The sequence below is a fragment of the Syngnathus acus genome, chromosome 17 (genome assembly GCF_901709675.1).
Source record: "Syngnathus acus chromosome 17, fSynAcu1.2, whole genome shotgun sequence".
Taxonomy (NCBI): domain Eukaryota; kingdom Metazoa; phylum Chordata; class Actinopteri; order Syngnathiformes; family Syngnathidae; genus Syngnathus; species Syngnathus acus.
Window position 1 is genome coordinate 11587076 of NC_051102.1, and position 25943 is coordinate 11613018.

The 25943-nt window shown below is 45.7% G+C and overlaps 2 protein-coding genes across 5 annotated transcripts in view; both read left to right on the top strand.

Annotated features, from left to right (window-relative positions):
• gpc1b (glypican 1b) overlaps positions 1–19091 on the top strand; it is a 47727-nt gene extending 28636 nt beyond the window's left edge. The window contains exons 3-10 of the mRNA XM_037276567.1: positions 5726–5953; positions 6033–6196; positions 12650–12815; positions 12904–13034; positions 14264–14392; positions 14686–14819; positions 15269–15444; positions 17010–19091. Of these exons, the coding sequence (XP_037132462.1) occupies positions 5726–5953; positions 6033–6196; positions 12650–12815; positions 12904–13034; positions 14264–14392; positions 14686–14819; positions 15269–15444; positions 17010–17215 (1334 nt within the window). The 3' untranslated portion in view covers positions 17216–19091. The remainder of the gene's footprint in view (positions 1–5725; positions 5954–6032; positions 6197–12649; positions 12816–12903; positions 13035–14263; positions 14393–14685; positions 14820–15268; positions 15445–17009) is intronic.
• A 3513-nt stretch (positions 19092–22604) lies between these two features.
• LOC119137326 (ephrin type-B receptor 1-B) overlaps positions 22605–25943 on the top strand; it is a 96332-nt gene continuing 92993 nt past the window's right edge. For all 4 annotated transcript variants that reach the window (XM_037276566.1, XM_037276562.1, XM_037276565.1 and 1 more), the window contains exon 1: positions 22605–22923. In XM_037276566.1, coding sequence (XP_037132461.1) covers positions 22863–22923 — 61 coding nt within the window. In that variant the 5' untranslated portion in view covers positions 22605–22862. The remainder of the gene's footprint in view (positions 22924–25943) is intronic.

The window sequence follows — 25943 nt, forward strand, 5'->3', positions numbered from 1 at the left end:
TGGGCCAAAGATGGGCCAAAACAAGATGTGCCAAGCCAAGCCTGAAGTGTCTGTCGGAACGATACCTGGAACAAACTCGAAAAAGAACGTGTATAGTGACTTTCGGGACCTCTTCGATATTCCGACGATAAGCAGATGTTTGCAGCAAGGAATTCCTCTTTTCTTCCTCGCTCATGTGAAAATCCTCTTTTTTTAGGAGTATCTTTCAAACTTCCGACCACTTCCCCTTGCCTCCAAGTGGCTGCACCAGTGACAATATAGCACGCTACCAGTCCTGACACATCTGGCTATGTTTAGCAGGGTGTGGACTAGCTAGCGCCATGTGACTAAGTGTAGGGTGTTACTGCTCCAGCCCAGGCAGCCTAGACCTTTTTTTTGCTCCACTGACGTTGGAAAGGCTCCCAAGCAAGCCACCAGACCACAGATTAGAGGACCAGCATGCACACATGGAGGATCTGGCTCTTCTTGCCAGTATATGAACTCTATATGTGAGCGTGCTGATGTGGCTTTATTTCTTTGTCAACTTGTAATTTGACTTCCAGGCAACCGCTGAGAGGAGACGGACTTTTTGTTCAAGCGTGTGTTGGGCTTTATGTATGCGCAAAGCTTTTCAAATGGTGGAACAATGCAGAAAAGGGGATGGAGAAATGGCTTCAAGGGGAGATAAAGGGAACGAGACGGATGAGTAAGCGCTAAACAGATGGGAGCGGAAATTGATGGGACAGGAAAGTGTTGGGACCCCCAAAAAAGCTCGGCTTCCAAATGGAAAGTACAATGTGAAAGGTCATCCAGGACACGTGGAGTGACGGGATCGAAAAATGGTGGATGGCAGCCAGGCGTGCAGGACAGGCGGCGCCTCCAAAGCGGGCAGGTGGTGACAAAACCCACCGGAGCCATTACTGGCATCTGCAACGCTTTGTGTTTGTCTACTCAACATTAGGTACACCTCCGCAATCTGAGGAGAGCCAAAACAAGAAAGGTAGCAACAATTCTGCCTCTACAAATCCAACAATGCTCCGGCTTCACCGTGTGTGTTTTATTTATTGTGGTTACAAATGGATTGCGGTGATTCTTCTTCAGCATCTAGCGGGCACACCTAATGTGTGTGGCCATTGAATGCGGGATTTTTCATGACTTTTTAAAAAAAGAAAATTCATATTTACTATATACTATATAAATCGAAACCTATCACGATAAATACGTAACAATGGTTTCTTTGGGGTGAACCGTAACCGAAAGAGGATCAAATGTCAACTCTATCCATCATTTTGATCAATATTGATGCACTTGCTTGATCTATTTCAAGATTGTTTTGTCCATCGACATTCAAATTCCCTGTCGAGACAAACTCTTCCCAACTTGAAAGTTTCCGCTTTTCCGATCGTCCTCGATTTCTTCCCCCGTATGATGTTTCCAGCCTGGAAGCTATAGCACAAATGAAACGCTGACCCCAAGCTCACACATCAAGGCATTGTTGGCACCACTGGCAGGTGATGAGCAGTCAAAGGACTTTTGCTTCCTGTGTTCTCAAAGGCAGGTCTGCAGGCACATTCATTTCTGTGGAGGAGTTTCTCAACTCCGCCTACTAAGCAAAGGCAGCGAGCGCAATGGCTGTCCGACAGCATCGGAAGCAAGGGCATCGTCACAACTGGGCTCTTTGTCATATTTCGCATCCACGCCGTCATTGCTCATGGAGGTTGTGGAGCATTAACATCAAGAAATGGCTTTCCCACAATTTTGCCAAGAATCGAAGAATAATTGCAGTAAAAAGTTCAAAGAATCGGTGCCTCTCCTAAATGCTTCAACAACTATGAAATGACTCAATGACCTTTGTGAAAGAAAGATTGATTTATAACAGCGCTGTTGAGCTACTAATGACGGTTTTCACCAAATCGATCATAGTCTACCATTTGGGAATTATGCTATCTTTGTTGATCCTGTCTGCTGCCTTTATAGTTTGACTCGAGGAAGCATATCCACTCACTGGACAAATCCTAGTTATAAAACACGCTGCCTTCAACATTTATTGGGCTCTCGTTGAACTAGAGGATGAAGTTGATTTGCTCAGCATCTACCAAATTGGTATTTGTTGTGACGTGAGTTGATCTGTATTTGAGTTGTTTTACTAACAAGTCAGCACAGAAAAAAAAAGAAATACTACTCAGTTATGGTTGGATGCTTTATTGCGCATTACAAGCGCAATTACACCATCCCTTCGCCTGCATTCTTCACCCGGTCATTTCCGGATGTTAGCAGAAACCTATTATGGCACTTGATTGTCTCCGTTTATGCAAATCCCACTTTCCATTAGCCGTCACTCTTACAATGATGGATAGCAAGCCAGAGCACAATGAGTGCAGCGGGTGGCGACAGAAACAAAGCGTGGGGATGAAGAGGAAAAGAAAACCCCGATAGGTGCTCGCTGCTGAACTGGAAGAAGAAGGAGTAAATGAATAGAAATGGAGGAAGAGTTGTGTTAAATGGCGCATGTACTGACCGACATGAGGAAGGAAGGAAGGAAGGAAGGAAGGAAGGAAGGAAGGAAGGAAGGAAGGAAGGAAGGAAGGAAGGAAGGAAGGAAGGAAGGAAGGAAGGAAGGAAGGAAGGAAGGAAGGAAGGAAGGAAGGAAAAGCCTCTTCATGAATGATGCCTGTACACATGCAGTATGTGATGTGTCAACTGCTTTCATATAAAGCTTTCATCGAATCTAAAGCCAAGCAGTGAGTGTTGTTATCGATGTCTAATGGCGCCTAAATGGTCCGTCGTGTGTGCATTCAGCGTGCCCAGGACGGCCATGTTTGCTGATGTCTGTTGTGTTTAGTTTACTTTTAGTGCCTTTGCACAGATGGAGAGCGATAAGCAGAAAGATGCTGCGAAGAACCTTAGATGCTCTTGGGATAGGCATCTGCACCAACAAAATGGATGCTGAACAATTTCAAATGTTTTGGGAGAATACGTCCCAAAATGGAGGACAAAACGTCCGAGACTAAACTCTTTTGACATTTTTGGAGGGGGATCGTCGGCCATAGTTTCAGCAAAGCGCCTGGGCTCCAAAATAACAGGTCAGCGTCAGGCTGCTGTGGTGTGTGCAGAGCCAATGATTGACACCTCGGTCAATGATTGGTTGTTTGGTTGTTCTCTGGCAGGCGCAGTTGTTTTCTTGAAAATTGAAATGAACCTGTGAGATGGGATGACTTTGGAATGATCTCAAATTCACACCAATGATGCATGAAGTGTTTGGTAAATGTAACATTGTGCAACCTTGAGCTTTAGCCGTACATTTCCTTTCATGACCAGCAAAGTAAGGCACTCAGGATTGATCAAATAGAGAAAAAAATGAAGGCTGTCAGATGTTAAAGTGATATGAAATTGTTGGTAGCTTGGGCCTTCATTTGTCTCACACCTCCATTGAATTCATTTCTGCTCTTTCTTTTTCCTCACATTTCTAGTGCGCTGTCAGTCAATAAGTGTCCGATTCTAAGTTCAGCGCCTTTTGACTTTGATGGAGAATGACCTTGTCAGTCCTCCAGTCCAAGCCTACTTACGATCTGCTTTAGCTTTTTATTGGATGTATTTGTCAGGCTATTTTTTTTTTTGGACTGCTGCCAAATGTTCCCATTATTTGCCCTAAAATTCCATTTTACAAGTCAGCCGCGGTCATCCCACTCGGTTGTTCCCTTTGTATCATTTCAAAAGTCCAAAAAAAAAAGTCCAAGTCTGCTTCATTGTCAATTTCTTCACATGCCAAGACACAAAGAAATCGAAATTACGTTCAAATTTCCTGCACATGCAGAGATGATAACAGCCGAACGACTAGTGGCAAACAAATCTTAACAAGGGTTGGTTTTTTTGTGTTTTTGTTTTTTTCCTTTTCCTTGAAACACTGCTCCAAAAATGTTATTGACGATGCACAGATAAGAACAGAATACGTTCTCTCTTTATTAGGCGCACCTGCACAGTGCCCCCTTAGGATCCTCGTGCGTTTTACACAGCAATATGTTGATGACGAAGTCTTCTGTTGTGTTTGTTTCTCAGAAACACAATCATGTTCTCAGCTGGGTCATGTTTAATCATCCCAAAGCATCAACATTCGACCTCTCCTGGATCATCATAATACATTTGATATGACATCGACTTGACGTTCATATCCGTCTGTGGCAGTGAACGGTTTATATTCTTACAGGAAAGTTCATCTTGTTATATTGCGGTTTGATCTCTTAGTCTTTGTATTGCAACCTTTTGACTATTCAGCGGCATGCATGAGAAAAACGATTCTGAACGGAGATGCGATGAGCTCTCGCCATTGTCGAATCCTTCCGTGGGATAAACACGGGCTCGGTTCAAGCCTCGATTGACTGACACTCGAAGGAACGTCGATGCTAGCGCTTTCTTACAGCAGATCTCGTGTCAGTAACTTCCCACGAGATCAGCTTGACGACTGTGCTGCTGGGGCATGTTTACGGCAAAGCTGCCTGTCTCTGTACTCCGTTTTACCTGAAGGAGCCCAATAAAACAGCTCGGCAAGAGACATGGTAGGCATTTCGATACAGACTGATGGATGAAAGTCCCCCTCTCCCTTGACAAGTGGCGCTTTTCAATATTGCGAAAGATTAGAGTTGAACGACTTCATCGGATGGTTTGAAGTTGCCAGGCAGAGTTTGCACTCTGTGTCCTCTGTGAACGCAGGCAGTTTGGAAATGCAAAGTTAGACGGGCTCTCCCGTTGCTCCTTCCCTGCCTGCAGAGCAGAGCAGAGCAGAGCAGAGCAGAGGGATGCTGATCTTTCCATTTTGAAAGTGGACTGGGGAGACAGCAAAAAAGCTGTTGCTACCTTCATTGTCCTGGGCACAAACGGAAGGAGGGGAAAGGTCATCCGTTGCGCACAAAAACCCATACAGGCGGACTTTTGACAGGCTCTTTGTGTCATTCCAACGACCATCATTATTCACTCGTTCTCAAGGGCAATGCAAAAGTGCACAACTGGCTAGCGAGCTGCCTTTCATTTCTACCAAGAAGACCGTTTCCATCAAGTTTCCATCCAATGAAATGCCTTCAATTCCCTTACAAGTCATGTGACAATGCTAATGCGTCAATCTGATGATTAGGACTTGGTGCCTATTCGGATGCTATTTGAGGGAATCGGAAGGCGTCGTATATTTCATATACGTACGTCGAAAGCTCAAGATAACTAGCCGCAATCGGTTCAAGTGGGGATTCAAAGCTAAGATGTCATGGTTGAGGAGACAACGTGCATCTCTGCTGCCACTCGCAAGAATGTTAGTGTGCTCTTTTGGTGGCTTGCTCGTGCCCATATGAGCGACCGGCGGATATGTTCCCTCGAGCAAGTCCCTCATCCATCGGGTAAATTGGCCTTCTGGTTTGAGACAGCATCTACTCAGTCTGCTAAAGATTTGAAATATCTCGGCTGGCTGTTACCTCGGCTTTCAACAGCTCTGCTTATGTCTGCGAAGGAGTGTGAGTCCAGGATAGAAGGCGAGGCGAGGCGAGGCCACCGCTTCGATAATTCCATGCAGCCGGGTCAGGATGAGCTTAGCATTTGAACATGTTACTACGTAACTAAGTGCTGCGAATGTCCCCAGGCACTGCACATGCGGGCAAGGTTTTCCCACAACAGGCAAACGTCATGACAAAAAACAAGAAAGGCTGGCCTGCACATGTCCATCAGAATGTTTTGTCCTCAGAATACTTTTCATGCATGTTTGCAGGTTATTTTCTGGAGCTGCTGAACAACTCGGCCCTCACGCTACAGGAGACCTTCATGTCCACCTGGAGGTCTTTCTACTCCCAGAATGCTCTTGTGTTCAGCGACCTCTACACGGATTTGAGGCACTACTACCGAGGCTCAAACATTAACCTGGAAGATGCTCTCAATGAATTCTGGGCAAGGCTTCTGGAGAGACTCTTCTTCCATGCAAACAAGCAGTATTCCATCGGTAAACACCTTAAAGCAGCGTCGCTAAACTCAAAGGACAATTTCGTTTATATCGATGGCTTTTCTTTTGTTTCCTCCAGGGGACGAGTACTTGGAGTGTGTCTCGAAACAGCTGGAGACACTTCACCCTTTCGGAGAGGTGCCCCGTGACCTCAAGATGAAGGTCACCCGCACGTTTGTGGCCGCCCGGTCCTTTGTTCAAGGTCTGGTCGTCAGTGGAGAGGTGGTCCGTAAAGTGTCCCAGGTAATATTTGCGTTTCTCTTCCTTCCTTCCTTTCTTTTCTTGGTCTTGATGTCATGTTTCTTGGACGCCGTGGTGCCATAACAGAGAAACAGCGCTCATTGTTCCGAGCCGCTTTTTCCACCGTGCATACTGCCTCATTTTTAGTGTTGTTGGTGAAAAGGACTCCTATGCTCATAAACCTTTTTACCGCCGTCTAATCTCTACCGCAGCTGATCTTTTCTGTTATTTATGCGTTGCATCGTTCATTTTAATGTCGCTATAATGCAATCACTTTAGCTCCTAGTTGTGGCCAATTGACTATATTGGCCACAAAACGATGCAATATATATCTATTTAATGCATTTGGTTCTTTTATTCCCATTCTACTGCCTTTCCTGTTGAGGATCACCCAATTCGTAAAAGACCAAAAGATCATTTGAGATCAATACCTTTGTAAATAAGCATTACAATCTTGATTAATTCCCTATTTGGTATGAAATGGGTGGACCACACCTTAGTTGCGTATTCCAATCCGGGTTGAAGGAAACATTTGATATAAGTTGACCTACACCTCAGTGGGTGTGGAAGTTGGCAAAAATACCATGGATTTTGCTTCTAACTCGCCTTATTAGCATAAAGCTATCAAAAGCTACACTGAAATGTGCATGCTGACTATCAGCAGGATTATCAAGCAGAGAGAGTTGTTGTGTATAAATGATTCATAGGAAATGTACGTTTCTCTGCTATAATGCATCTATCGCTCAAGGCATTTCAGTGAATTTGGCAGTCCATGCACATTCTTGAGTGGCCGGCCTTCTCTTGTGGGCACATTCACCAACTGGTATCTTGTCACAACTGTGAGGTGGATACACATTTGGATGGATCTGTGAACTCAAGTTGAGCGCAATGGGCAACTTCAACAACAACAACTCTTTTGACCTTTTACAAAATAGATCAATGGAGAGCCAACCCATTGTTTTTAATTGGAGGTGTATCAGCTAGAGAAATGTATCTCTCTCTATATATACACACTGTATAAATTCCAATGGTCAAGTCCAAGCAGATTGGAAAGTGATCCTTCTAAATTTCAATTTAGTATCTGCCACTTTGACCATTGCAATTTATTTCATATACGTATATCTCCACATGCGCCCATATTTGTGTGTGTGTTTCTGTACACTGTTTGGGTGGACATTTATTTGACTTTTTATGACAGGGCTATTATATTACCAGAAGGTCTGGAGCATACATCTGGCTCACTTACTCCCAGCGGGCCGTGTCGTCGAAAAGGCTGGGAACCCTGCATAAAATAACCTCTGCAAATACGTATGTAGCTTATACATAAATAGACGCATGAGCCCAACCTTGATATGTGAACATGCCAAAAGATACGCTTTGCAAAGCCTCCTCAAACTTAAGGATGGCTCATTTGCAAGAAGGATGTGCTCACATATAGGCTCGGCGTTACTCTTCCAGATCAATAACGTTGGTGCAAACGAGCGACTCCATGAAGTATGGCCCTGGGCTCAGGGAGTGATCCTCCGCAACACCACTTAATGTCAACTCCCCCGCTAAAAAATGTCTACCGGGTCCAGTTAACATCCCCCAAGAGAAATGCTATTCGCCCTGTATAAGAAAGGAGTACGACGGTTAAGATCAGAGCGAGACGGCGAAATCATTTTGGCTCGTAGAATGGGAGGCGAGGTGAAAAATATCTTCCGCCGGTCGGACGGTGGGGGCGAGAGGGCTGTCGAGGGTGCTGCTCCCGTGAGCAATATACACGTCATGTAGGAAATTCACAGATGCTGCAGCAGACGTGAATAATATAGCTCTTTACTTGGTGATATAGTATATACATATATAGTATATATATATATGATAGGCTGAGAATGTAAATACAGTGAGGAACAATATTAGCGTTACTTGTTACGCTACTGTCTGACAACACGAGGCCCGTATCGTAGCTGCGGATCAGGTAGATCGGCTTTTGAGAGCGTGTCGTCATGTGGTGTTGTAATAGATTTTTAAAACGTAGTCAAAATATATTGATTAGCAATTCTTTTCTCACATCTTCACAACTGATGATGTTTTATTGGAGCTGAGAGACAGTGAGTGATGACGTCATGAAACCATCTCACCTGAGAATTTGTGGAAATAATTGGCCCATTTTCTCGGAAATGACAAATTGTCACGTCAGCACTAATATCCGGACACTGGAAGCACCCGAAATTAGGTCGTGCCCTATTTCTATGCTCTCGGGGAGTCAAATAACAGCAATACCCTTTAGTCAATGTCTGTTAGAGGCAACTTGGAAAAAGAAAAACAAAAAACAACCCTGCTTGACTCCAGTCAAAGACACAATATAAAATGCGTGTTTGTGTGAAGACTCTGAATAATGTATCGTACACATTCACAAGATGAATGAGTCGGTGAGAGAAGCAGCAACAGAAACATCGTAAAAATGCTTCTCACTTGTCTGTCAACCATCCATCCTGCCGAGTGTCTCCTCTTGAACAAATGACTTTTCCCTCCTTTGCTCACTATCACTGTCTTCACGAGACAGCTGCTTTATTTCTAGCTTTTCTGCTTTTTTGCAAACTGTGCCGTGCACCTTGTATGGGACTTTGTTACAATTAGGACGGCAATCGTAAGGAGACAAGCTACGGTATAATCGGACATTTTTCTTCTCTTGCGTCACCAAGAGGAGTGTGGATCAGCTCGTTCCGTCACACCGTAGGGAGAGAGAGGCCCTTTGCTAATCACAATCAGGGACCGCAACGAGTTTGATGGGGCACTGGGACAATTAAAGTGTGACATATTATGTATGGAATATGTGATGTTGATCAGGTGCAAGCAAGGACACAGGCAAATTGCTCTCTTGGTGTTACTAGACGCTTCAATAAACATAACGGTACGTATATAATGGGTTTGCTAATTGAAGCAATTATGACCATTTTGCCATTGTACCATGAAGTAAGAAGTAGAAAATAATGCAGTGGATTAATAAGAACAATGTCAAAGTCAAAGTCTGCTTTATTGTCAATTTCTTCACATGTCAAGACACGCAAAGAGATCGAAATGACGTTCCCACTATCCCGTGGTGACAAGACATAGTACATACAAGTAAACAACACCAAAAGTAAAAACAAGAAGGCACAAACAATGAATAAATAAGAAATAAACAAAGAACATAATAAATAAGAGGAGCAAAAATGGAGCAAGTGTGCATACAGCAGACAGTCAATGACGGCCGGAGGAGCACTTGCTCGTCTGACCCCTATATGATCGTAAATAAATAAAACAGAGCTAGGTAAATGAAATGGGTCCTAGTCCAGACCCCTGAGGGACAACATTTTCAAGAGACAAGGGAGTTCACCAAAGAGCGTCAACCCTAACTCTTTGAACTCGACGTCCATAGTGCAATAGGCGAGTGTTTTAATTTTGCAGGCCAGTGCTGGCTGGCTGGCTGGCTGGTGGATCCGACAGATGTGCGGGCTGCACCACATACAGCTGACTCCACTTAGCCCCCACCCACCCCCACCCCTCCCTCCGACCGCATCAAAGCGACTCCTCTCATTCCTTTCGAATGTTGCGCACTCACTGTCGCATGGTGACATGGCACCATTTTGCGTGCAAGACAGGCCCATGCGTCGTAATCCGCGTGTGAGAGAAGCATTGTTCTGTATTCCACTGGCCAGAACGGGTCCTCTCATCAAAAACACAATGAGCTGAGAATAACCACTTGTGTTTGTGGAGCTCTGTATCCATCTGTCTGCGACCTGATGAAATTCACCAGCACTCCACTTACTTTCTCGGCGCAAACCCAAATTGGCAAACACGCCCACCCAACGAGCCAGCCAGCGAGCGAGCGAGCGAGCATTTGCCGCTTGCACGAGAAAATAGCATTCCACCCTGGCAGATGTGCTGTCTCCAAAAAGAGAGCCCTTTGTGTCATTTGAATGCTTTTGAAGACATCCCAATATCCTCCAATCTCGGAGACTTTGTGGTCAACGGTGTCAAAAGCCCTTGACTGCTCTTGGAACAGTGCTGCACAATCTTCTTTTGAATCAGTAATCGTCATGATGATGTCATTCAACACTGTCACTGCTGTGTTTTGTTCTGAAAGGGGACTGTAATCCATTTAGAATGGTTTTGTCACCACCACATTTTGTCAAAGTCCTAAACAGGCTTATTTGCATCTCGGCCCATAATTAGCAAGATTCGATCAGTCGTCGTCCCGTTTAGGTAAAAGAATGCCATAGGGTGATTTGCAAATTGAAAAGATATTTCAAAGGATCTTATTTTAGTTTGACTTCAAAATGATGTTGTCAGTAGCAACCTCTCCTTCACAGTGCTTAGTGAGAATTACAGTAAAGCTCTAATTAGCACGGCAAAGATTCTTTCTTTTTTTCCTCCGTATCCCTCATTCCCACCCAAAATTGCCAGCATTAAGATGTATGAGTGAGGAAACCAGATTAAGGAACACTTCACTGGTTCTTTTTATCTCAAACAATATATTTTAGGTTGCAACCTAAAATATATTGTTTGAGATAAAAGAACCAGTGAAGTGATTAACAAGTGAAAACAAAATGAACTTGGTACAACCAACAGATTAAGGAACGCCTCGCCTCGCCTCCTCTTGAACTCCCATCAATATCAGCCCAAGCGTTCAAGCCCTTAACTCCACTGCCAATCTCTCTTGGTCAAACTTTTAAAAACATTCTGCATCATCCTGTTTTGTTTTGCTTTTTCCAGACATTACACTTCCTTCTTTGCAATCTCCCTTTCTCAGCAAAAAGTATTTGTCTGACTCATCCCTGGCTAATAAGTGGCAGGGCGAGGATGGGAGGAAAGGAGAGTTTGCAGTAAGGAAGGATGTGACTCATGTCTCATCTGACTTTAGATTAAGCCCGGGAATGTGCTTATTGCTTTTCTGTGTGGCTCATTCCACGCTATCCCCAAATTCATCATGAAGCATGTCGTTCTTTTTTTCCACCTCATGGGAAGCTCGCCGTTGGTAGTTTCAAAGTCCAACAAAAATATGCTCCATCCACAATTTATTTGAATACCACTCCTCCTTTTTTAAGTTTGCAGATATTTAAAGCCTATCCGAGCTGACCTCGGGCTAATGGTGGAATACACCCTAGATTGGTCGTCAGTCAATCACACGTAGCGACCATTCATCGCTGAAAGGAACTGCACACGTCAGTTGGTCGGACATTTTGCTCTCTGTAAACACTGGCGGAGCTAGCGTGGGGGCCGTTGGGCACTGCCCCCCCCCCCCCCCCCACCGAAGTATTCTATGCCAAAATGAGAAGTTTATTCCACTTTTATTTGCAGGTCGGCCCTCTACGGTGATCGGTGGCAACAATTCTGGCCTTCTAACAAATCGATGCCCTGCCCGAGATTGTCTTTGTATTTGTAACAAGTGTATGTTGTTTGTGAGTCCCATCTGTGCAAATTGCTGTATCCAAAACATTTAGGTACCTACTCACTGAAAGACAAACTTTAAAAGCAGCAGTGTCAACCATTCACATTAGAACTTATCATAGTTAAGGTGGAAGCTTTTGTTATGTTTGTGCTATGTAAAAAAAGAAAAAAACATTGGTTGGGCAAATGTGCCGAGTGAATCGTCTGACACATTTTAGTCTCAGGAAAATATCCAAAGCCTTTCTGACTGCTTTAATGCTTGCCATTTTTAGCTCTGAGGTACCGCAAATACTCTATTAATAAGATGATGATGTATTCTAACAAGGGACGTCGTTCTGTCCACGCTTTCTGCGGCTGCACTTTTGTCCTGAACATGATTCGAATCTATATTTAAAGTCTCACGGGTGTTTGGAGTGTTTGCCGTTTCAACCACTTCTGTTTTTTTACACAGTCCCACTTTGACCATATCATCCTATTTACCCAACTCTTGCTTTTAGGTGTGACCTTAATGTTGCAAGCAGTGTTTCCTCAAAAAATGCATCAGCCTGGCCCACATGTCAGCATTTCCATGCATAGCCGGCTGCATCCTTCCTTCTCTCTCTCTCTCTCTCTCTCTCTCTCTCTCTCTCTCTCTCTTTGTGTCCCTCACATTCACATCTAAGGTTTTGCATGCATAGCTGTACGCCCTCGTGAGCCAGGCTTACTGGTATTAACCCAGTTTCGCTTTTCACGCACGAAGGCCCTTTCCTGAAGGCGCAGCCTTGTGAGATAGAAAGGATGGAGGGAGGGAGGGAGGGTGGGCCTGTGCATACTTGTATGAATGTCAGAGCCTTTTCATCCACCGCCGCCAAACCAAGAAAGAACGTAGTCCTCCAAAGTTGTTGCCATGGGAACCGTCCAATGAAAATGCATTGGCAAGTGGTGAAGGTCATCAAAGGCGATGACCTACCACCACTTAGGATCTTTTGTGGCTTTTTTGTTCTTCTGTTTACATATCGCAGAAATACTACAGTCTTTTGTGCATGTTTTTGACGTCCTCCCCAGGTGCAACTGAGTCAGGAGTGCATGCGAGCCATTATGAGGATGACTTACTGTCCCCACTGCCGAGGTATGCCCACCGCCAGACCTTGCGTCAACTACTGCAGCAACGTCTTGAAGGGTTGCCTGGCCAACCAGGCGGACCTCAACACCGAATGGCGGCACTTGGCAGGTTGGAGGAGAAACTTATTTATTTTCTTTTTTTGGGGGGGGAGTGCACTCAACACTTGCATGATGATGGCTGACTCCTGTCTTTGTAGAAACTATGATGCAGGTGTCCAATCGCTTCGATGGCCCATCCGGTGTGGATGTTGTGGTCCTCTCTCTTCCCTACCGCATATCAGAAGCTATGACGACCATGGTGGAACATTTGGAGTCCACCAACAGCAAGGTCAGAACATTGACAGTTCAGTTGGGGGCACCGTTTCAGCTGGTGCGCAACCTCTGACCCCGGATGGGTGTCAAACACAGCGTCCCCTTCGAAATGGAGAGAAAGTCAAGACGACTGCGGTTGATCCCGTTAACGCTCAATGTGGTTGGTATTAACGCTCGATGACTCCCTGGTTACATAAGCTTCAAAGCGACGGCGTACATAGGTGGTTTTGTTTCCTTCCACCTTCCTCAAAGCAAAGCAAAGCAAAGCAAAGCAAAGCGCATGCAGGAGGTCGTGTGTTAATGTGCCTGAAAGTCATTTGCAGCCTTCTGTTTTGACACCATATTTCCTCTGGTGACAGTTCAATCTACAATGAGCCTCGGTGAGATTTAGGGGACAGGCTGGCCCGCAGGCCTAAAACAGGATTATTCATTTCTAGTTACGTGTGAACGTTCAAAGACTGGAGGCTATCCTAAGAGGGCCACACTGGATGACAGATTGATTGCGGTCTTACAGTATTCCCAGCGCTCCATTTATATCATGCCCGTGGGGATCCTTCCTTTCGCAACTGTCATCCGATTGACTCATGCAAATAAGGAGGGACACTTCTTTTGATTTGTGTCTATGGCTAACTCGGTCGGATGCTTGTGCCAGTATATTTGGACGCTGAAATAATAGCCAATGTAGTTCCATCATTGGATGTTAGCGTCAATAAGCTATTACTAACACGGACAATTCAATATGGGAAGCCCTATAGTGCAATATGTATTTGAAGCTAAACTATGAAATCATTTCCTCTTAATTGTCACCTTGGCTGTACGCTGGCTTTTAAGATGAGCATTGGGTCTTTAGCAGTCGGATTTAGTGCTGGAGCAGCCAGGATGTAGCACTAGCGTCTGCGTCAATGCCTTAACAATTGGCTTCGATTCCGGTTGCATCGCTTTGGATTTGAGATTGGCACAGATTTTGAGGAGAAGATCAACATGAAAGGGTTGTAGAAGTTGTCACAAAAAGTTCATTTTCTCCACCTTTTTGTCAGAAACCGGAGATCATCAAAGAATATATATCTATACAGTATATATGTTTTTTTTGGCTAGGTTCAGTACTTATATTTTAAGACCTCAAATATTGACATTTATTGTGACTTTTCTGGCCCTTGTCCTAACTACTTTGTATGAATCTTTCTCAACATGTTCTTTCTCCATTTCTGCCTGTTCTTTTCTTCCTCATTCTCTCTCACATCCCAGTTGATTCTGGCATGCGGCCCGCTCCGAGAAAAATCAGTCGGCGCTGCAGAAGCCGACGTCTTCCCGAAGAAGGAAAAGGTCACAGTTGAGGAGAGGTCGGCGAGCAGCGCGAACAAACTTGGCCGACTGGTGAGCTGCAAAATATTACCCGGATGACTCTCTGATGACAAAGTCCGGCCAATAGCACAGGAGGTTTTATGGGGCAGGAAGAACTGCTAAGCACAGACAATTAAATTCGTTTCATGTTGGTTTCACCTTTCCACTCATGAGGTCATTCCACCGGAATGACTGTTTGGGTGGACGGCTCACTCGGAGGACGGCGGGACTTGTTCCCTCCCATCCCTGTGTTTCAATGGAATACCGTGATGGCAATTTGGGGACAAAGTAGAAAAGAACATCTGTTGTCCTTCACTGTGTTCCAGGTGTCTGAAGTAACTATGAGGCTGAGGGACATGCAGCCATATTGGACTTCTCTCCCGGGAATGCTGTGCAGCGATCGAGTGGCCACGGGCGCGGGTGCTGAAGATAGGTGCTGGAACGGAATGACCCGCGCCAGGTAGGGGACGGAGATTTCACATTCAGCCAATAGACGCGATTCATTTGATTTGGCCTCTGGCGGCCTTTTTTGCTTCAGCTCAAACCTTCCGAATGGGATTTAGGGAGTTTGCAAGAACCCTTGAACCCTTTCAAATTGATAGCCCACTCTACGCTTGGTTGTCTCTGTTCAACTTATCAGATCCAAATGAATCATGATTGGCTCTGCTCAAGGCTAGGAATGCTAGGCTTTCAATCCTTTTGAATGAAATGGAATGTAGTTTTCGGCTGTGTCAAACTCAAAGACAAGAAATCATGTATACTTCAAACACCCACCTGAGTCTATTTTGCTTATTGCTAATGAACAAGGCAAAACGTCACAGAAAGGCTAACGAATAGCATCGATTTCTGTCCGAGAGAGAGAGAGAGAAGCACTTGCATGCTTGTCACTTGTAAACATTTGTGTTCCAGATACCTCCCCGAAGTCATCGGCGACGGCCTGGCGAGCCAAATCAACAACCCCGAAGTGGAAATCGACATCACCAAGCCAGACATGGCAATAAGGCAGCAGATCATGCAGCTGAAGATCATGACGCACCGCCTAAAGAATGCTCTCAATGGCAACGATGTGGACTTCCAGGACACCAGTGAGTACGACCGCCACCAAGCTCAACGGCGCATTTCACAAAAATGAGAAGATTCAATGTCGAGCGAGAATGCTGCCTTTTCAAAAATAACTCGGAAGGCCTGGTCAAAGACGACCGCAATGTGTCCCATTGTGGATGAAGGAAATGATACCTCCAACGTTTGGCAGAAAGTGTCATAAATCTGTCAAAGTGACAAATGCCATGAAGGAACCGCTATACGAGCGAGGCATGTCAGAAAAGCTCCAGGATTCAGTGTCCGCTTTCTACAGGTGTAGAAGTGCACTGCAATAATGGGACTAAATAGGAGCATCGCACCCACACGCACCTTTGCGATCAACGGCCCAATTGCCGGCCGGATGTCTCCATCCCATTATTATCCTGAGTTAATGTTTTGTGCTTTGAGATGTGTGAAGGCATCATTGCTGCGCTTTGTTAGTCATCTTGTCCAGCAGGAAACCCACAAGTCAGATTTTCCTCATCCTTTGTGGGGTTACAAAAAAAAAAGAAGTTAAAATTGCTTTGCTTCTTCACTGAGAGAGCTTTGTAATCGTTTCCATTTGATACATTTGTTCCAGCAATTTTGACTATTATTTTGGATTTACCTGAACACAAGTGTCATCAAAACGGAGAGAGGGAGGTGCTAAACGACAAAAGGAAGCTGTTAGCAAAGTGAGAGTTTCATCTGAAAACACCCCAGCGCTGAACAGGGTTAGCAACAAGGACACGATTGTCATCAGTGGATTGGCGGCTTTCTCCAGTCGGCTCGTCCCAAACAGAAGGTTTAGCGACTACAGTAAGGCCGGGCGCAGCAGCGGACAGAAATGGAACGCGGCTGACCTTCCCCGGCAGCACCCACAGGACATTTGTACACTCGCCAGCAGTCGTGAGGTCCAGTCAAGTGGCCTTCACGGAATACTTGCAGCCAAAAAAGAGTCATTCCCACTCCTGCGTTTGTGTGGGAGCTAAAATGCAAAAAAAAAAGAGAATTACTGTACAGAAAATCGATGAATATGCCAGACAGGTCATTAGATTCAGTGAATGACTTTTGCAAAGAGAATCCTTTGACTGGAACATTCTGTCGAGTCTGGATGGATTTGCCCACAAAATATTTTCTATTTATTATGACCCTTTTTAAAAACAAAATGGATTTATTATTTGGACGAGATTTATTTTCTCAATCGTCTGTCCAATGTATCAATGTATAGGTCTATCCTCCTTCGGTGCAAACTAAAATAATATTCCGCCTAAGAAGTGGTCCACTAGTTGCTTCTTGGTTCTGATGGTGGGTGGTCCCTTGATCTACAATTAGATTGTTTTAATCTGCATTTTCAATTTGCTCCAAAATGTGTATCAAAACTGCCACATTGTTTACTGCTATGAATCCCAAATGAAATTTCCAGATTTGCAAAATATTTTAGGAGCTCAATGATTTGGATTTGATTTTTTGGGGTTCCGAATGTTCTCCTGTTCTATGTGGTTTCCATGACAACCTACGCAAGTGAATCAAGAATCTATCTTTGTCATCCAAGTTGCAACAAGCTCACATTCCAATCTGGTGTCCATAGGCGATGATTCCAGCGGTTCCGGAAGCGGCGCCATTTGCACCGACGAAGCGTGTTCCCGATCCCATCGCATCGTGGTGCCCGTCACCGAGCGACCCGTGTACCCCTACCCTCCCGAAAACAAGAAGGTGGTGAAAGGCTCAGCCGGTCAGAACCTTCCTTCCATCGCCACTTATCTCCTTCCCCTGCTTGTTTTGCGGCTGCGATAATGGCCAGCGAGGCTGAGACTGAGGTTGGGACCGGCTTTGGGCTTGGTGATGGTTCGAGAAGGTGGGGCGGGGGGTGCGGGGCGGGGCGGGGCGGGGCGGGGGGGAGACCAGAGCTCCGGGTCTTAGTTACTCTGCCAAAACTTCACTTCGTATAAAGAATTTGGACGGACTTTGCTTTGAGTTGGGATGAGAAGAAAAATGCAATTACAAGTCTTCAAAAATGCGCTCTTGTCTTTCATCTCTCGCTATCATATGACACTGTCAGAGGTGTTTTTTTTGTTTTTTAATCTTTCCGGTGTTTGGGGCAATTGTACCGAAAAGTCGTGTTTAACACTAACACCGTAGGCGGAGGAATGCATTTCTTAGTTCTCTTTTAATGGCACTTAGTGATTTGATGGTATTATTTATTTGTTGAGAACTGACCCAGAGTGATTTAATCACTCCCTGATTTGACTGTAGAAGTCAGCAAACTAACCGTTATTTGCATACAAATGTCAACTCTACGTGCAATTTTCTTCATCTGACTCACCTGCCCTCAAAATTCTCCCTCCCTCATTCCTCACGTCACAGGACCTGAGGTCAGTCCTTTGTTCTTTTGTGTAGCCATCAAGATAAAGCACGCCATTGTGTGTCAAACCTCAATGGGAACACACTGTCAGGATTTTCCAAGAAAAACAGCCCATCGCGTTCCATCAATGGAGGAGGATGGAGAGAAGTTTCAAAATAATCTTTATTGACAAAGAGACCCCAATACAGTATTCCCCCGGAGACTCGCGGCAGGGCTGGGTTCCCTGGCGAGTAAGCGACACGACCCCCCCCACCCACCAAGGAATTTGCGACATGGTGACAAAGCGGTACTTTTGTCTCAAAGCGGAAGTCGTGTCGTTTTTTTTTACTTGACGCTCCGCATCCCACTTCTACATGATTTCTTGGCACCGAGATGGTGCCAAAGCACCACTTTTGTCCAAACAGATCTCCCCCCCCCGCTTACATCAATAGAACTACCCTTGAACGGAGATAGCGCCAAAGCACTACATTTGTCTAAATGAAGCTCCTCAACTCACTCCAATGCAGTTTCTTGGCACCAAAACGCTTTTTTTTTTTGCTTCGCTTTTATTTTTCAAGAGAACCATTGCTTCTGCAGTCGACGGGGACTATCCACTCTAATTGAACGTACATCAAAATGATCATTTTTTGATGGATTATTTCTTTGTCGTAACAATGCTTCTTGCCAGTTTGTCATGTATATTTATTTCCGTGGCAAAGGATGGCCCGTGCGTGAGGAACAGCACAATCCCGTCGAGAATTTGCCAAATCTTTGTATCGTCACACCCACCCCCCAAAAAATAATCAACAAACCACAATCTTTTAGTTTTCTGCTTCTATGAAAAGAAAAAAAAAGCACCTGTGATACTGCAGCTCCATGTTAAGACGTCGAGACTTTTGTCTAAGTTTAACAAGCACATTTTAGAATTATAGCTCTGAAATGGGATCTTGTCATGGGTGTTAGTGTAGCACGGATGTGTGTGTGTGCGTGCGTGCGTGTGTGTGTGCGTGTGTGTGCGTGTGCGCGTGTGTGTGTGCGTGTGTGTGTGTGCGCGCGCTTTGACGCTGCTCTTCAGTCACGACGCCTCATCATTCACGTTGCAAATATAGTTTGAAATAACCTCAACCCTCCACGCAGTTCAATTTGGAGGGATGAGAAAATATCAACGACATGTTCGGCTTTCTTGTTTTTATTGACTTTATGGTTGTGTTGTTATCGGAAATCTGTGGCGAGAAGAAATGCCAGAAAGAGGTTGGAAAAGAACAATGCAGATGTCTTGTTTGCTGTTGTATCTAAAATGGTCAATTATAAACATTATACGATTTTCAATTTGTTAGTGTCCTGTTTCATTCATAGTAGTGGGCCGGCCGGGCAAACGTTTGTGTTCATTTAATATTTCCAATTGGGAGACAAGAAAGGTAACTAATAGATTAGGTATTCAAATGCTTTATTTCAAAAATGAAATAATTACACTCATGTTTTGTCTTTATTTATAATGAATTTCATTGTCATTCATGAAACATCTGCGGGATTCTACAAGACACAAAACAGTCATGTTTCACGTTGTTGAGACGTTCTTGTGGATTACAACGCTTTGCGAATGCTTGCACCGCCACCTAGGGGGGAGTTTGGCTTAATACAATGTTGGGCTTCAAAATGTTCTTATGGCACGCCGTGGAGGTGACGTATGCAGAAGCAACTTTACTGTTTACACCTGCCTGCATATTAATTCGAAGATATGAAACATTTCCAATTTTATTTCTTTTTTTTTTAAACCCGCAGAAACGAGTTGTTAAATTGCCCATCCCCGAGCGTATGAATCAAAGTGCACTACGTAATCGTGGCCGCTGACAGGCGCCAAAAGCCCACATGTTCAGCCACAGAGCTCTTCACAATTTGTCATGTATTTATTACAGTGGATTGTTTTTCAAATTAAAATGATAATTAACAGGTTGACTCGAGTGGCCCCCTCTTACGTAACGTAGGTGCTTCACATTTCAATGTCGATGCATTTTAGAGATGGAATTTTGGCAATACAATACTAAAATAAATCATGACTTATTATCATTATTTAAATATTACATTTCCTTAATTCGTGAATGATTGTTTTTAACCCTAACACTTAATACCTACGACAAACCTCATACCATAGTTTTGCAGCCCTGTTCAACCTGATTTCACCTTTCTCCACACACTTGTGCTAATCCATCAAGCCCTCAATGAGCTGACAAAACGGGAGCACGGCCCTAAATGGAGAAATCGTTGAGTGGGAACCTACGAAGTAATGAGGGCCATGTGACACAAGTATGGAGGTATTCACTCATGTTCTCCTTTCTTGATTCATCTTTGGAAAGATTGAGGAGTATTTACTGGTGCTGGTTGCTCATATTTGCTTCATGTGTGTTAGTGACATTTAGAATGTGTGCGCTTACAATGGACCCATCATACTCCAAGCATCACTTATTGATTTGCTGATGCGGGATTGCAGTTGCCTCCAAAGGTCAATGTTATTATCACAAGGTCCAACCGTTGGTTTTGCTCCTGTGCTTTACTGGCGATTTGTAATAAATAAATATCCAGGCGTTGGGGCTCGTGCCGTATGCATTGTGTGTATTGCCTATACTCAAGGCAGCAAAAGCTCCATGGTGTCAGTGTGGAGCTTTGCAGGCACTGCTGGAATGTTGTTGTCACAGTGTCCCTGTGAAAGCATCAAGGAGATGACAAAGAGTGGGATGGCCTGTCACTACGCGCCAGAAGCAAGTGATAAGCTGGCAGCTTTGGCTTTGTTACTCCTCATTAACGAGTCCACCTCCAAAAATGTACTCTATGACACTCTGGAGTGGGCTCACAATCACGCCGATTCCAAAATAACCATTTGCCTCGTGTCAAATGTTGGCAAGGTCGAAGCCCTTTGTTTGCGCCGAAATGCGAAGGGAGCACCAGGCCGTGCGGTTAATGGGAAAGTGTTTTTTTTTTTTTTTTTAAATGCTGCCGCTGGCTGAAACAAAGCGGGCGGGCGACGCAACAAAGAACCCCAATTAACCTCATATGTGATTAGAGCAAATGAAGGGGTATTTATCAGCATCACATCAGGAGCAAAGTGCCACACAGCTCCTTGTGACTAGCAGTGAGAAAAGCTGCAACCGGTGGTTTTGTTTTCATTCTTTGGAGTCCTGTGATTTCCTGCCTGAATCTCACTGCATCACCAAAAGCCAAATTAGAAGTCAAATGCTCATGCAGAAGAAAGCGGCCGGCCGGCCGGCTCCCTGTTTAAGGTGAAGAGCGCAATACATGTATAATCACCCTGGAGTTGCACAATTCCCATTTTGATGGAGTTTGTGATTTTCTTCTGAATCCATCCCCAGAAGAAATTGAAACAAAGCAGGGAGGCCGCGTGCGCTATTGTGCTCGCGCACACACACACACAAAGAAAGAGTAAAAAAGGGGTGGAAATAATGTGTAGTGGCCCTTTAATATCGTTTGGGGAAGCGGTTTAACTTACCAAAGCCTATTAAGGAATATGCAGGAATAAGTGGGCGACTTCATTATGGCAAAAGTGTAAAACGAGGTGGAACTGGAGGCTTGAACACATTTTCTATCACCCACTTTACATGACACACTTCAAGAGAATGAATAACAATAATATGAGCGTTAAGGAGCACTGGCTTCTATTGTTGGCTCAAAGGCCCCCTCCCCTGCATAGGGTTTGTATGTTTTCCCCAATATGATTGTGTTGATATCCTCCGAGAACTTGTACTTCCTTTCACTATCAAACGCTGCCTCTAGGCATATTTCTTTATACCTATTACTCTGCAATTGAACAGCCCTCTCAAAAATGCTGTCCCTGAGTAAAAGTTAGGGTTAGGGGTGGTTTCCCATCACCTGTTTAACCACTCCAGATATAAATGTTAAACTTGCACAACCCGTTTCATTTCTGTAATGTGTTTAAATCATCCAACATTTATAGAGAGATGGTCAATGTTGGTGGCGATCGGTGAATGTAGTAGAAAAGATTGTCCAGCTGGAGGTGCTACTTCCTTTCAGTTTAGCGGTTGCCGGCCGCAGGCAGGCAGCCACGCAGGCAGGCAGCCACGCAGGCAGGCAGCCACGCAGGCAGCCACGCAGGCAGGCAGGCAGGCAGGCAAGCAGCCACGCAGGCAGGCAGGCAGGCAGGCAGGCAGGCAGGCAGGCAGGCAGGATTTTGGAGGACTTATAGCAAGAGGTCTGCAGGACTTAGAGTCTAGTGTCTATCACCCAACATTGAGTCCATGTAGTTTACTAGACTAAAACCCAAGTACATGAATGTTAAAGAATGACTAACATGCGTTGACCGGTCAGGTCTCGCCTATCCAGCAGGCAGGCAGGCAGGCAGGCAGGCAGGCAGGCAGGCAGGCAGGCAGGCAGGCAGGCAGGCAGCCACGCAGGCAGACAGACAGACAGACAGACAGACAGACAGGCAGGCAGGCAGGCAGGCAGGCAGGCAGGCAGGCAGGCAGGCAGGCAGGCAGGCAGCCACGGAGCCACGCAGGCAGGCAGGCAGGCAGGCAGGCAGCCACGCAGGTAGGCAGCCACGCAGGCAGGCAGCCACGCAGGCAGGCAGGCAGGCAGGCAGGCAGGCACGCAGGCACGCAGGTAGGCAGGCAGGCAGGCAGGCAGGCAGGCAGGCAGGCAGGAAAACCGCTTGGAGTGGATCCGAAAAGTTTGGTGTTTTTGACAGCACGGCACGGCGTGGGCGGAGCCTTTCTCCTGGTTGGCCAGCGAGTTGCGTTCGCCGCTGCTGATTGGCTACAGAGGTAAAATTACGCTCCTCGCAGGTCAGGTCTCCCTCCCTCCCTCCCTCCCCGCCCGTGTCTCCCGCATGTCGGTCCCTCTCCCCACACTCGCAGCCGGCTTCCCTGCACCAGCTGAAACATTTGCACTTTTGTTTACTACGCCTTGAAATGTGACAAACACTGTGGCTGGCGATCTGCTGGAGTTAGCGGCTGTCGACAAGCGAAGGATTCCTTGAAGGCGCGCGCACGCACGCACGCACCCTGCGGACGGACGGGCGGGCGTGTTGGCAATTTGGCTGGACAAGCTGTGGCGAGTCAACATTTTGCCATGAGAGTGGATTTGTTTGCGCTCTTCGGCGTGATGATCGTCACTTGTTCAGCAATGGAAGGTAAGCTATAAGAAAACCAAAACGTGCCTTGTTAGTCGTGATGTTTGCGGGAAAACTTCCATTTGACACTTTGGGAATGGTTTTGTGCTTGCTGCAGCGCTTTGACAGCTGGGATGGCATGCACGTGGAACAGCAGCAAATGTTTGCAACTTTGCACAAAACTAGGGCTCAAATGAGGGATCGTTGGCAGGTTTTCCGCAAAGCTTGCTGACGGATTTGAATGATGTGTGTGTGTGTGTGTGTGTGTGTGTGTGTGTGTGTGTGTGTGTGTGTGTGTGTGTGTGTGTGTGTGTGTGTGTGTGTGTGTGTGTGTGTGTGTGTGTGTGTGTGTGTGTGTGTGTGTGTGTGTGTGTGTGTGTGTGTGTGTGTGTGTGTGTGTGTGTGTGTGTGTGTGTGTGTGTGTGTGTGTGTGTGTGTGTGTGTGTGTGTGTGTGTGTGTGTGTGTGTGTGTGTGTGTGTGTGTGTGTGTGTGTGTGTGTGTGTGTGTGTGTGTGTGTGTGTGTGTGTGTGTGTGTGTGTGTGTGTGTGTGTGTGTGTGTGTGTGTGTGTGTGTGTGTGTGTGTGTGTGTGTGTGTGTGTGTGTGTGTGTGTGTGTGTGTGTGTGTGTGTGTGTGTGTGTGTGTGTGTGTGTGTGTGTGTGTGTGTGTGTGTGTGTGTGTGTGTGTGTGTGTGTGTGTGTGTGTGTGTGTGTGTGTGTGTGTGTGTGTGTGTGTGTGTGTGTGTGTGTGTGTGTGTGTGTGTGTGTGTGTGTGTGTGTGTGTGTGTGTGTGTGTGTGTGTGTGTGTGTGTGTGTGTGTGTGTGTGTGTGTGTGTGTGTGTGTGTGTGTGTGTGTGTGTGTGTGTGTGTGTGTGTGTGTGTGTGGTGTGTGTGTGTGTGTGTGTGTGTGTGTGTGTGTGTGTGTGTGTGTGTGTGTGTGTGTGTGTGTGTGTGTGTGTGTGTGTGTGTGTGTGTGTGTGTGTGTGTGTGTGTGTGTGTGTGTGTGTGTGTGTGTGTGTGTGTGTGTGTGTGTGTGTGTGTGTGTGTGTGTGTGTGTGTGTGTGTGTGTGGTGTGTGTGTGTGTGTGTGTGTGTGTGTGTGTGTGTGTGTGTGTGTGTGGTGTGTGTGTGTGTGTGTGTGTGTGTGTGTGTGTGTGTGTGTGTGTGTGTGTGTGTGTGTGTGTGTGTGTGTGTGTGTGTGTGTGTGTGTGTGTGTGTGTGTGTGTGTGTGTGTGTGTGTGTGTGTGTGTGTGTGTGTGTGTGTGTGTGTGTGTGTGTGTGTGTGTGTGTGTGTGTGTGTGTGTGTGTGTGTGGTGTGTGTGTGTGTGTGTGTGTGTGTGTGTGTGTGTGTGTGTGTGTGTGTGTGTGTGTGTGTGTGTGTGTGTGTGTGTGTGTGTGTGTGTGTGTGTGTGTGTGTGTGTGTGTGTGTGTGTGTGTGTGTGTGTGTGTGTGTGTGTGTGTGTGTGTGTGTGTGTGTGTGTGTGTGTGTGTGTGTGTGTGTGTGTGTGTGTGTGTGTGTGTGTGTGTGTGTGTACACCTAGAGCAGGTTGGATGGGAGGGGTTTGAAAGCCGGGTTCGGGCACCAGTGTCTTCATGTCCTTAAATGCATTTCTGTTGTGCTCTTTCTTCTGCACCCACTCTGTCGTAAGAAAGTCACCCGCTTTCATAGTGATTGCATTTTCTATGACTGTATTCAAATTGCTGTTAATGCTGTTATGTTGACGTTTTCTCATACTCCAGTTGGAAAACAATGTGTATCCAAATGTATACGATAGGGGGGCTTTTTCCTATCGTTGAATCCTGTGGCAAATGTTCATTCATTGGGCAGCATGGTGTCCAAGTGGACGCCTGGCTCACAATTCAAAGGCTCAGGGTTTGAATGGTGTGTTGCATGTTCTCATTAGAAATGTATGTTGGGTTCATCAAAGGCTCGAAGTGTGAATGTTAGGGTTTGTGTGCATGTGCCCTGTGACCGCATTGGGGGGGTGTGTGTGTGTGTGTGTGTGTGTGTGTGTACCCACCGCCGCTTTCTATCATAACATTCGGCAGTGCAGTCTTCTTTCTTTCTTTCTTTTTCTCTCTTTCTCTCTCTCACCCACCCACCTAATTGATGCCATAAGAAGCGAAAGTGTCCTCTCTCCAATGTGTTTTTCATTTCCGCCCCGCCCGGTGACCCACAGGGACACTCCGCTGTGGTCAGACATCCACAGTATCATCCTGCACTTGCTCTTTCATTTTGAAGAAAAAAAACAAAACTCATCATGTAGCAGGACAAATCATGATCTTATTCTTTCCACTGCGGCCTCTCTAAGTGCTCGTCAACTTTGCGGGTCGGTTTTGCTATTGAGATGAGCGAGCGCAAGGTTAGGGTGTTGTCGAGTTGAAAAGACGGTGGGTGATGTTGGGGAACAGATGGGGCGGGAAAGGGGGGGCTCTTGGGGTTACCCCGGTAACAAGGATGAAAGCAATTTCCTTGTTTGGGTCACTAATTGAAAGGAGCTTGTCCCACAGGCAGGTTCAAATCTGATCTGAACTCCAATCTGTTGCTCTTTTCATCCTTTTTATTGATGCGTGTGCATGGCGTGCATGTGTGTGTTTCACTAGCACTCTTTTCAGAAGCTAATTCAAGGTGGCAAAACACAATAGACAAGCTCAAATTTGAACACAGATGTAGACAACTACTGCATAATCTTTGTCCTCTGCAAAGAACGACGCCTATTACTGCAGGATACTGAGAAGCTGTGACAGGTCCTCATGATGGTATATTCGAACGTATGTGCTATACTGCCCCCGAGTGGCCAAGGTGTGCAAACCTTAAGTTTCTAACTGACTCTGAGAAAGAACATTGACTTTAAATCATTGTAATTCCTAACTGCAGTGCTGTTTTGTCACGCAAACCTCTTGGTGCATCTCCCTCATGTGTCTGTCCCCCCGGGTCACCCCGTGAGTCCCTTAAGCCCCCCCGCTGACTCCGTGATGTGTGGTCCTCACCAGACACGGTTTTAATTCTCCATTGCTTGTTGCTATTTGCCCTTAACCCAATT